The sequence below is a fragment of the Nelusetta ayraudi genome, unplaced genomic scaffold (assembly GCF_046127955.1).
Source record: "Nelusetta ayraudi isolate G7.1 ecotype Tasmania unplaced genomic scaffold, CSIRO-AGI_Nayr_v1 ptg000008l, whole genome shotgun sequence".
NCBI lineage: Eukaryota > Metazoa > Chordata > Actinopteri > Tetraodontiformes > Monacanthidae > Nelusetta > Nelusetta ayraudi.
This window is the reverse complement of record NW_027466058.1, coordinates 1,030,270-1,041,600: the sequence shown is the minus strand read 5'-3', so window position 1 is coordinate 1,041,600 and position 11,331 is coordinate 1,030,270. Positions and strand designations below refer to the sequence as shown.

The 11,331-nt window shown below is 46.2% G+C and overlaps 1 protein-coding gene across 4 annotated transcripts; it reads left to right on the top strand.

Annotated features, from left to right (window-relative positions):
- Positions 1 to 421: 421 nt before the first annotated feature.
- On the top strand, positions 422 to 11,138 carry washc2c (WASH complex subunit 2C). Of its 4 annotated transcripts, none has more exons than XM_076018546.1 (31): positions 422 to 580; positions 1,677 to 1,841; positions 2,000 to 2,164; positions 2,317 to 2,382; positions 2,469 to 2,642; positions 2,755 to 2,848; positions 2,932 to 2,987; positions 3,068 to 3,121; positions 3,207 to 3,323; positions 3,446 to 3,530; positions 3,694 to 3,753; positions 3,871 to 3,992; positions 4,085 to 4,163; positions 4,259 to 4,312; positions 4,393 to 4,545; positions 4,645 to 4,793; positions 4,866 to 4,976; positions 5,649 to 5,741; positions 5,830 to 5,931; positions 6,027 to 6,134; positions 6,231 to 6,397; positions 6,491 to 6,608; positions 6,994 to 7,449; positions 7,550 to 7,678; positions 7,772 to 7,873; positions 8,042 to 8,113; positions 8,296 to 8,355; positions 8,909 to 9,130; positions 9,241 to 9,930; positions 10,039 to 10,207; positions 10,309 to 11,138. In XM_076018546.1, the coding sequence occupies exons 2-31, from the start codon at positions 1,698 to 1,700 to the stop codon at positions 10,449 to 10,451; spliced, it is 4,314 nt and encodes a 1,437-aa protein (XP_075874661.1). In that variant the 5' UTR covers positions 422 to 580; positions 1,677 to 1,697; the 3' UTR covers positions 10,452 to 11,138. The 4 variants fall into 4 exon arrangements, with proteins under 4 accessions (XP_075874661.1, XP_075874659.1, XP_075874658.1 ...); XM_076018544.1 differs by having other exon boundaries at positions 4,393 to 4,551; XM_076018543.1 differs by having other exon boundaries at positions 4,393 to 4,566.
- The last annotated feature ends 193 nt before the right edge of the window (positions 11,139 to 11,331 follow it).

The following is an 11,331-nucleotide window of genomic DNA, read 5'->3' as shown; positions in this document are numbered from 1 at the left end:
AAAGATAACTCTGACTTCTAATCGTCTCATGGCAGATCATTTGGTATTTAATGTCTTACTCATAGCATTTCACATGTAAAAAAAAATAATAATAATAATAAAATAAAATCCCCTGCTTCAAGAATGGAACGTTCTGCACTGCTGCTATCAAGTTCCTGCTACATTTAGCACTGCACGTGTTGTTGTTGTTTTTTTTTTTTTTTTTTTTTTTTTTACCAATGTGACCGAGTCACATGAAATGTGGATCAATGCAAAGTAGAGAGTGCAAACAGTGTGTGTAGAAAGTAAACTTAAGCCGTGAAAAATACATCCCCTTGTTTGAAGAAAGGAGTCCCGAGGCTGCTGCTGCTGCTGGTTCGCCAGCCAGCCAGCGGTGTCAGTGTGCTCTCCTCGGCGGGCCCCGCCCACCCTCTCCGGGTTACTATGCAACGCCAGTCAGGTGACTATCTGCAGACGGAACATGGCTGACCTGTCAGCAGACCAATGAGGAAAGGGCCAAACTTAGCATAATCGATACTGTTTTTCACGCTGTTCCTGGCGGCCGAGCGTCGTGAGCTGCCGTCGAGCGGAGGTGTTCGAGGTAAGCGGGAGGCTCCGGACACGTTCGAGTTTTTTCCCCGAGCGCGCGGCTCGGCACAGGTGCAGGTTGGTGCTGCTGCTGGCTAGCTTAGCAGAGCTAGCTGCTAGCCAAACAGTCCTCGCTTTCTCTGTCGGAAGGAGCCCATTTGAATATGAATGCTGGTGGGAGAAAATGGAATTTAGGCGTCTTCTCATGTCGCTTGCAACCCGTGAGCGTAACCGCTCCTGTTCGCTTCTTCTGCTTCCAGTTTAGCATCAATACGCCAAACAAAGTCTAGGTTAATGTTTGCTGCTGGAGTTGTATACATCTCAGGCTACTTCGGGGACACTTGGATGTACAAACAAACATAGGAAGCGTATAAAATCACGGCAACGACACTCGATATTATTTTATCAGTTTTGGAAAAGTATTGCTTATCGGTGCTCATGCCGTTGATTGTCACTGATGCAGGCGCAACAGGAACCTTTACACATATATAGAAAGATGTTGGTGCCTGGCCTGTTTTACTGGGACGAGTTCAAACCTTTGATCAGAGGGCAGTTCCAGGCAGAGCGCTTGTCACCATGTGTGATTTTATTTGTCCTGCCTACTGATTGTCCTGTCGTTTGTCTTAGATCCAAGTTTCCTTATCAACCACTGCACCTGGTGTGGTGAGAATGCAGGTATTGATTCAGTGTGAGCCAGGAAATTGTTTTCCTGAATGGTGGCCTCATTGAAAATATTAGCTAGCAGCGCCTTGGGGCACAGCTTATGGGGATCCTGCTAAATACATATTGAAGGCTTTATGTTTCATCAGTCTCATCACTGCTGATCATGAGCTGAATTACTTGCAATACACTAATCACACACATCTATGCAACAATATGTCTGTCTCAAGCCTGTCAGTATTCAAAAATGAGGAATCAACCTTTACTTACTTGACCAATGACCCAGATTTTCTAAAACTACGTCTACTACTAAGTCTTTTTTCGTTCCCTTCGTGACACTTCATCATTGAGCGTCACTGAAGATTGATATGAAAAGTAATCTAAAAATAGCTAAATATTTGCCTTTAAAATGACCAAATGATCAAATGATTTATTAATTACCTTGACAGAAACAAGCCATCTGAGACAAGATGAGTGGCCCGCCGGGGGGGATATCAAATGGTCCCAGCAGGAATGGAACCCTCGACAAAGATGCTCAGATTTGGGAGAGACCCTGGACTCTGGAGGAGATGCAGCAGAGCGGTGCCAGCTGGTCCTTGGCGGCCGACACAGGGGTGAGCCACAAACTCTCCTCACGGATATGAATTACCGTAGATTTGGGATCAGTTTTCTCCATGCAGTCAGTTTTGAGATCATGAAATGCGTTGCGCTTAGTGTCGTGTGTTTCTGCAACTGATGATTTCTACACAATTTCCCCGTTTTCACTTCACAGCTCTTCCTCTTCCTTCAAGACTTCTCCCAGAAAATGCTGTCAAAGACGCATGAGATTGAGAAGCAGCTGGACAGTCTAATCCGTGACACCAAGGCCACGGACAGCTGCCTGCACTCCGTCTTCAACGATTTCCTCATGCTTTCCAACACGCAGTTCATAGAGAATGTAATCCACCACACTGGGACTTTCTTCTTTCACTTCTGTTACGCTCGTTGCACAACAACAACTGTCACAAATGTGAGCCTGCATGTGAGGGCAACTCACACAGAGGCCCGTTAGTAACCAAACACTTCTTTTGGCTTTGCTGCCCTCTGCAGAGAGTGTATGACGAAGAGGTAGAGGAGGCGGTCAAGCCCGACGGGACGAATAAGCAACCCGAACAGGTTCGAAACTCACTCTGCAATATCGTTTTCAAGGCTGCTTCAGAAATAAAAGCGGTGTTTGACCTATTTAACGTTTCCCTCAAAAGGAGAAGACTCGAGAACAGAAAGAGGCCGAGTTAATCCCAAAGATGCAGGAAGCTGTGAACTACGGCCTGCGGGTGCTGGAGTCTGCCTTCGAGCATCTGGACATCAAAGCAGGGAATTCGGATTCGGAGGACGAGGAGGTCCCCGACAAAGTGGAGGCCATCTTGGAGCCCAAGGTGGGCCTCTGAAGCTGACAGCAGCGTCGCTGTATTAGCATTGGAATGCGTCTTCGCTTTGTAACGTACTTCGACATGCATGCACGCATGTGACGGCTCCCTTGTCTTGCAGGACCTGTACGCGGACAGACCCCTCCCGTATCTGATTGGTTCCAAGGCTTTCATGGAGCAAGATGATGTAGGCCTCGGTGACCTCTCGAGCGACGGTGAGACAGTGGTCGTGTTTTGTCCACTTCCCCCTTTAAGTCTTGGGAATCTGTCCACCACTCACATGTGATTGTCTGTGCAGAAATGTCAGTGGACAGCGACAGAGAGCTTGAAAGTGGCGATGACAAAGAGAGCGATGTAAGATCATTCATCATTTTCTTTCACTACAATGTCGAGGCCTTTTCTTGCTTTTTTAACCATTGTGTTTTTTTCAACAGCATTCAGATGAAGATTTTGATCAAGAGGAAGAAGGTCACAATAATATCGCAAAGGTAAGCAACCAACCTGCTGGTCAAATCCATTGAAGATTTAATTGGAACACAAAATGAATTTGTGTTTCCTCCTGCGCTCGCCCAGAAATCATCCATTTTGAGTTATGATGACGATGAAGAGGAGGAGGAGGATGATGATGAGGAGGAGGATTCTGACATATTTGGAGAGTCGGATAGGGACGACGAGGATGATGACGCCACAGTAAGCCTGTTTCAACTTTTCTCATGCGGTTTATAAGAGGACTTTATCCTTGTTTTGGTATCCGAGGACGAAACTGATCAGACGTGTGCCAAGAAATAAACGTTGTGTTTCATCACATTTAGAGAGCGGGTCCGTCCTCTTTCGCTGATGAGCTGGCAGCCAGAATCAAAGGCGAGGTGGTCGGGAGAGCGGAGGGAGACCGGGCCTGTAAGTCACCGTCGTTCGTTTTAAACCCTCTGCTGATAAATGATGCTGCTCTTCATGTTTAATTTATGGAAAAGACACCAGTGTGTTTCCATTGGAGATGAGTGCCATTGTTGCATGTGCACGTTCATGGATTTTCTTTTCCTGCCATGTCATGACTTGGAAGCATTGGCATCCAAGAAGAAAAGTAAAAGCAAAAAAGAACCAAAGCCTCCAAAACAACAGGGTAGGACTTCCATCCATCCTTCATTTTTTTCCATTTCTTTGAATTTAGTTTTTCATTTTTCACAACTCTACTTTCACTTTGTCTGCGCGGTAAACAACCTGTTCATAAACTTCACAGCTGACGATGACAACGACGACATGTTCAAGCCGCCGAGCTTGGACAACGACGACTTCTCGCCTTTCGGCGGAAAAAGTGGCCTCTTCAGTGGGGGGAGGGGTCTCTTCGACGATGACGACGGGGTTCGTTAAGCGTCTCCCTCGCTCTACCAGCCACCAGCTTTCACAAACCTGCCGCTAACACTTTAATCCGTGCCTTCTGACGTACTTTCCAGGGTGACCTGTTCTCTGAAGAGCCAAAACCTCCGGTGGCTGAAGAGAGAAAAGTCCGCAATGAAAGCCTGAAGAGTGCAGGTAGGATGCACCGTCTGAAGAAACGTGTGCAACGAATCCAGTAGAGGAATGAAAATGCAGACGGAAAAACCGCGAATCTCTCTTTTCTGTTGAAGATTCTGACAGAGCCGGAAAGAAGATTCTCGCGGGTGCTGTATCAGTTTTGCCAGGTATCTGCTTCAGGGCGAGCGCTGACATTTCTTCCCTTCCTTGGCCTTCCTCCACCAACCGGATCCTCTCCTCTCTCCAGACAACAACCTGTTTGGCGCGCGGAACGACTCTGATTCCGTGGGGAGCAAAGAGGACGGGACTCCGACAGCGGTCAGGCAGGTTCCTGCAGGGGGCAGCGTTGGTGGAGGCGGTCTGTTTGAAGACGAGGATGGCGAAGACGACTTCTTCAGCGGTAAAAGTCAGAAAGAGCCCGGTAAGTGCGGGTCCATTCCTGCTAACGATCGCTGAAGCTCTGGCGGCGCACACAGCTTTGATGCCCTTCTTTTTACAGCCCAACGGGAGAAAGTCGGAGCCAAGAAACCCATCGATCTGTTCGCGGAGGATGATGAGGACACCGACATTTTCAGCGAGAAGTACAGCACGCCGACCGCGAGCAAGAAAGAGGCGGAGAAAGAGCAGCCGAAACAACCGGAGAAAAAGGTAAATATCCACATGTGGTGGAACTTGATGTCTCCTAGTTTGGATGATTTGATGATTCAATGTTGTGTTCAGATGCCGGCAGGAGCCATCTCCCTGTTCGGCCCCGGGACAAAAAGCTTGCTCAACGAGGGCTTGAAAAAACGCCGGCCTTCCACCAGCGAGGAGTCCAACAAATCTGAGGAGGTCTGAATAGATCATTGTCCTTTTTTTTCCCCTCTCTCTCGCCGTCTCACAACTCCTGACCAAATCCAATTGTCTCTGTTTGCACACACAAAAGGAAGTGTTTGCTGAGCAAATATTTATATTATGGCAATCTGTGTTGTCAGTCTGTGAGTAAATCAAACATATTGCACCTCCCACCATTGAACCATCAGAGTTCCAGGTCATCATGTGTTCTCTATTTCTTGCAGTATTGTCATAACGCATTAACTTCAGTTTTGAGGACATGCTGAGTTCCTCATATAATCACTAACTTGGTTATTCAATGGTCTATTACATTTAGGCATTTTTACAAACAAAAATTCTTAGATGTCATTCCAAAGAAAACATATCTAGATAAATAAAACAAAAACTATCTCAGAGCTCACAAGGCTTTTGCAATATTTGCAATGCACTATATTGATAATTAATATCCGAGTAATATAGACCATATAATGATTGATAATAAGCTGTCTGCTGTATAGTTTAAGTGTAATTAAGTCCGTTTTTTAAAAAGAATGTTTACTGTTGGTCTGTCATCCCCTTTCATTTTCGCACACTAAGATCATATAATAATAATCATGATACATTGTATTTGTTTTGCGCTTTTACCTGAAACGCCTTTGAAAATCTATCTTTCATTGTTGCACTTTTCAGAATGGCCCTGCTCCAGACAGTGTGAAGGCTGCAGTCAAGCCACCTCAGAAACTTCCAGTCAGAGGCCTCTTCTCTGATGACGAAGACTCACAGGTAAAGCTGTTAAACTCACAACAGGTGATGAACAGGCAGTATGTTAGGGATTTTTTTTTTCATTTTATGTTTGTTTGTTTTTTCCTAGGAATTCCCAGCCATCCCCAAGAGCAAATCTAAACCTGAAATCTCAAGCCACAGCAAAACCAGCAAGGCCGCTTTGTCACTGTTTGACGATGAGGAAGAAGAGGTGAAATATTCCGCAAAATGTCTCGTACTGGCACGAAACCTATTCAGGTCAGGTCATTTTAGCTATAAAAAAAAAACTGTTTCCTCTTCTTGCAGGATCTCTTTGCATCCGCGGTGAACTCGAATCCTAAAAGTAGTCGAGCTAAGGCGGCCACGCCTCAGCCCAGCAAGGCTGCTTCCGGCTCCCTCTTCAGTGATGACGAGGTACAGGAACACACAGAGCATTTCAACAAAGAGCACCGACATTTAATGCAATAAACAAGTCAGCTGCCTCATATTACCTGAATGTCCAAATAACAGGAGCAGTGGCAGAGTTCTAAAAGTAGCGCCGGGAAACCGGAGGTCAAGACAGGAGGGATGAAACCCAGTGCCAGCGCCCCCTCTGGCCTCCCAAGTGCCAAGACGTCCCACAGGAGCCTCTTCGATGACGCTGACGACGACCTGTTTGCTCCCCAAAAAGAGACGAGGTATTCCACATGATGTTGTTTTTAACCTACGGTGTTCAAGCAAGTGACGTTTCACCACTAAATTCTTCTCTATTCTCCTGTTCCATTACACAGTCAGAAGAAGCCCCAAAAAGTATCTCTGCTTTTTGAAGACGAGGATGATGATTTTAACAGGGGTCTCTTCGGCGCCAAACCCGCTGCCAGTACGAGCGCGCCGGTGCCTCCCGCTAATGTGAGTTCATAAACCATCTGGGAATTTTGCCTGAAGATGGTTTTTAAAGTGCTTCTTTAGATCACTCACGAGTCTAGGATAACTCTGAAGTCAGTTCATCATCAAAAAAAACACCTCCTCTGAGATCCTGGCAGATGAGTATCGTTGCACTCTTGAAATAGAGACTAAAACAGTGAGTGAAAACTGTGCATCACTAAATTAATCAGGTGTTTCAATATTAACTGCTAACACTGGCTTCATCCATCCAATTGGAGCATTTTCCACTTGAATGTGCCATCATTCAGTTAAGTCCAACTTTTGAGATATATGGATGAACTGTTGGAAAGAGAGAGAGAAAGGCTAAAAGTCTCAAACATGCATTGTTTTCAACTCTTGCTCTCTTTAGAAACCTGCTGCTGCTTCCCTGCCGCCTACGCAAGTAGAGAAAACCGAGGAACCCGTCACGTCAAAGACGCCATCGGAGGACAAACCCTCAGAGCGGACAAAGCCAGCACTGACGAAGACCCCCGAGACCGTCCCAACATCCGCCTCGCCGGAGAGCAGCGAGGGCAAAAAGAAACCCGCCGGAGCCGTCAGTCTGTTCGGAGGCATCGACGTCTTTGCCAGCAAGCAGGCGAAGAGTCCGCTGGATAAACCTGACGACGACGACGACGACGACGACGACGACGACGACGACGGCTTCCTGTCAAAGAGCAGGCCGCCACCAATGTCTAAGAAGGAAGAGAAAGTCAAGAAAAGTGCCGTCAGCCTTTTCGACGACCAGGATGACGAGGAAGAGGAGTCGGACCGGAGCGAGCCCGTCTTCGCTCCGAGCAAAGCAGCGGATAAGAACGCAGCAAAGGTATGTGTGTGTGCGTGTGTGCGTGTGTGCGTGTGTGTGCCTTCTGCAGCTGCGGCACCGTCACGTGTCTGTGTGTGTGCGCCGCCTTTCAATCCAACAGCCCGCCGAGGAGAAGCAGCAAGCCAAGAGCACAGGTGTGTTTCAGGACGAGGAGCTGCTGTTCAGTCATGCGCAGCAGAAGGACAACGACCCAGACGTGGACCTCTTCTCCGCCGCAGGGAAGGCTGCAGTCAGTACAGTCAATCTAAATATCTCTTTTGCTTTATTTTTTCCAACCATATTATAGGAAAGCATGACTTCACTCGACCGTTTTTGCTCGTAGAATTCAAAGTCCAGCGCAGCGAAGCCGGTGGTCCCGAGTCTGTTTTCCGACGACGATGAGGACGACCTCTTCGGTTCCATCAAGACAAAGGAGCCTCCTCCGGTAGTCCCTTGATCATGTTCTTAATAATTACAATCCTGTGGAAATTTTTGCTATCTTGAACAACAATGGAAAGACAGATCGGCCATTCAAGGAAGTGAACCCTGAATATTCGATCACAAAACCTCTTTTCAATCTTGTATCCCCTACCCCTTTTACCTTCAATAACAGAAAGTACCAGAGAAGAGCAGCAAACCCAACAACAAAGCACTGTTGAGCCCAGAATCTCCATCAGAAGCTCAGGTGAGTCTGCTGCAAAAGCAAACGGCAGTAAAAATGTATTAGAGCTGTGTTCTCGGGGCTACAAACACCCCAAAGGTGGCTCTGTTTCGGCTACTTTACCACCTGTAGAGATTGTTGTCATTTTTTTTATTTTTTTTTTAAATGGAGTTGATTTCTGAACCTGCTGTAATCTGACCACACAGAAACCTGCACCAAGTCCTGTAAAACCTAAAGATCCCTCGTCAAGGATTGGGAAACTCCAAGTAATTTATAATCATTTCACAAATCGAAAACCTCCATTCCTGCACTCAGAAGAGACTTTTCTTTTTCCACTCGCATCCTTGTCACTTTAAAGTGTCTTTGTCTTTGCTTTTTCATATTTCCAGCTTAGCTCATATTATAGCATGTTTCAGCCATTTCATATCAGCTCGCTCGCTCTCCCCCTCTCTCTCTGTCTCTCTGTCTCTCTCTCGCTCTCTGTCTCTCTCTCTCTCTCTCTCTCTCTCTCTCTCTCTCTCTCTCTCTCTCTCTCTCTCTCTCTCTCTCTCTCTCTCTCTCTCTCTCTCTCTCTCTTTCTCTCTGTCTTGGTTTTAGTTGTAATGAACTGGAAACATCTGCTCACTCTTAGTTTCACATCATGTTCCTGTCTCGCTGCTGTTTCACTTCCATCGACAGTAGTTGCCGCTTCACTTTCCACTGCACCAGCCAAACCGCACTGCATCTTGAAAGTCTGATGAACGCTTCTCATCCTTCATGAAGTCTTTACTTGGCCTTTGAAGTAATTCCATTATGTACATCTCTGTCTGTGCTATTCAGGCCAATCTGATGATCAACCCTGCTGCCTTGCTCCCCGGCGCCGCCCCCACTCTGTCAGCAGCCACTAGTGTTTCTCCCAGCACGGACGACCGTTCCCCCTTCAAGGTGCCCGTCTCCAGCTCTGCCTCAACTCCTGTGGAAGCCCAAGCTGGCAAGCACGCTGTGGAAGGTGTGAGCTTCGACTCTCCAGCTCAGATCACGACCCTGCAGAGCACTCACAAGGTTTGGTTTTGGTTCCCATCGTTCCGCCTCTAGCCTTCCCCCGCCAACCATAAGCGGTTCACCACAGCTGAGAGCTCTTCGCTGATGATTGTAAAACCTCTGTTCTGCAGACTCGCGCCAAGGTTGCAGCACAGCGGAGGCCGCCGTCCAGAACAGCGAGGCAGCAGGCGGCCCAAAGATCCGTAGCAGACCAGAGTAAAAGCAGTGACGTTTCGAAGCCCAGCTCGAGTCTCGCTGCCTCAGCTGCGCCTTCGTCAGACGAGAACAGCCAGGCAAATGGCAGTCCAACACCCGAGATCTCAACTAAACCCACTGCCTCGGTGTCGTCCGCCACTCTTCCTGAAGCCGCCCCCAGACCTCACGTGCTGACGCTGCCCGAGTCCAAGAAGGAACCCAGTAAAAACGCCGGCCGTAGCAAATTGCTGCCAGCTTCTGATGACTACGACATCTTTGCCTCCGACGGCCTGTTTGGCGTCACCTCGGCCTCGAGCGCCTCGGCCTCAAGCTCCTCCTCCAGCACCTCCTCCACCAGACGGGCCTCCAAGACTCTGCCACCTCAAGCGACCAGCGATTCGAGCTCGAGCAAGGACAAGAGCAGCGTGCCATCCATTTTCGACGACGACATGGACGATCTTTTCCAGAGAGCGAAGCCGACGTCGAAAAAAGAGGCGAAACACGCGGCCTTTCTGGACGAAGACGACGAGGACGAGGACATTTTTAGATTTAGCAGCAGTTCAACCCCCACGTCCACAAGTAGTAAAGAAACTGGTAGTAACGTCTCCAAGCAGGACATCTTCCAGGTATCTAATGTACTTTTATTATCCTCTATATTTTATTGCATTTTCATTTTTTTTTAAATTTTTTTTACTCACTCTCACTTTTTGGCTGTTATATTTTTATGTTCTCAGGATGATGCAGCCACGGTGCCTAAAGTTCAAAAGAAGCAAAAAACGGCAGTTGATGTCAACTTGTTCGACGACAACTTTGATATTTTTGCTGACCTTACGGACACTACACAGCCAAAACCCAAGTCCAAATCGAAGGGGGAGACCAAGTCGATCTTTGACGATGACATGGGTAAGCGGTAGTAAGAAACATTGTTTTAATTGTCATATAGTGATTGAAGAAAATGGAATTTTGTTTACTTCATGCTATGCCCGTCTCTTTGCCTTGTGTAGATGACATCTTTGCTTCGACTGCAGCAAAAACGGTGCCGAAGGCTGCCAGTAAATCTAAGAAGACGTCTCCGTCTCAAGAAACCAGTAAAGCAGCAGACTCAAGCAACATATTTGATGACCCACTCAACGCTTTTGGGAACTGAACTATTCTGCATATCAAGATTGTTAATTGCTGGATGAATTATTATATCATATGGAACCCCCGAAAGATTGTGGACCGAATGCACTGTTGACAGAGTATTTATGCATCTGAATTCATATAAATATTGGGACTTATTTTTGGCAAATATATTCATAAATGAAAATTATTCTAGTCATATGCTGACAATTACTTTGAAAATCATCTCAGTATCGTACAGTATTATGTACCAATTATATATTGTAATCTTTCTGAGACATAATAGCACTTTATAAGCATACTGTATGCTTAGCCTAAAAGCCTGCAGAAATTAACAGTAATTTCTTTTTTTGGGGGGAAAATCTCTACCCTTTTTTCTTTTTTCCATGTTGAGATTACATGCCTTTGGATTTGTGCCATGCCGTGATTATGAAAAAATGTCCTCACTCACTGTCTTAGGAATTTAATTTTTTTTTTTTTAAAAAAAAGAAGTTCTTTATCGAGGAAAAAAATTGTCATTTTTCTTAACTTTGGCTGTGATTATTAAAAAGGAAGTTCATTTTTATTAACTAAAACAAAAAGGATGCTTGAGAAACGTGTTGATTTTCGTAGTGACCACGAATCACTGGCATCTGAGAGAAACGGGATATATATATTTTTTTTTTGCTGGTTTGTTTGTTTTGCAGTATTTGATTATAAAATGTCATGACAGGTTAAGGGTTTTTTTGTTTTGTTTTTTAATCTAAAATCGGATCTTGTCTTTCTGTGGTCAGATAGTCAAAGTGTTTCAAAAACAGTGTCCTGGTTACTCTATATAGACTTGCCGGAAGCAAAAAGTCCACTTTGGTGCTATTTGCCAAAAAACTGAATTCCACGTTTTTAATGCTGATCGCCCCGCCCCCTCC

Excerpts from the sequence above, each read along its gene's own strand:
- washc2c (XM_076018543.1), top strand. The coding sequence starts at position 1,698 with ATGAGTGGCCCGCCGGGGGGGATATCAAATGGTCCCAGCAGGAATGGA. Across the intron at positions 5,932-6,026 it reads TTGACGATGAGGAAGAAGAG|GATCTCTTTGCATCCGCGGT; the intron begins GTGAAATATTCC and ends CTCTTCTTGCAG. Across the intron at positions 10,208-10,308 it reads GATCTTTGACGATGACATGG|ATGACATCTTTGCTTCGACT; the intron begins GTAAGCGGTAGT and ends TGCCTTGTGTAG.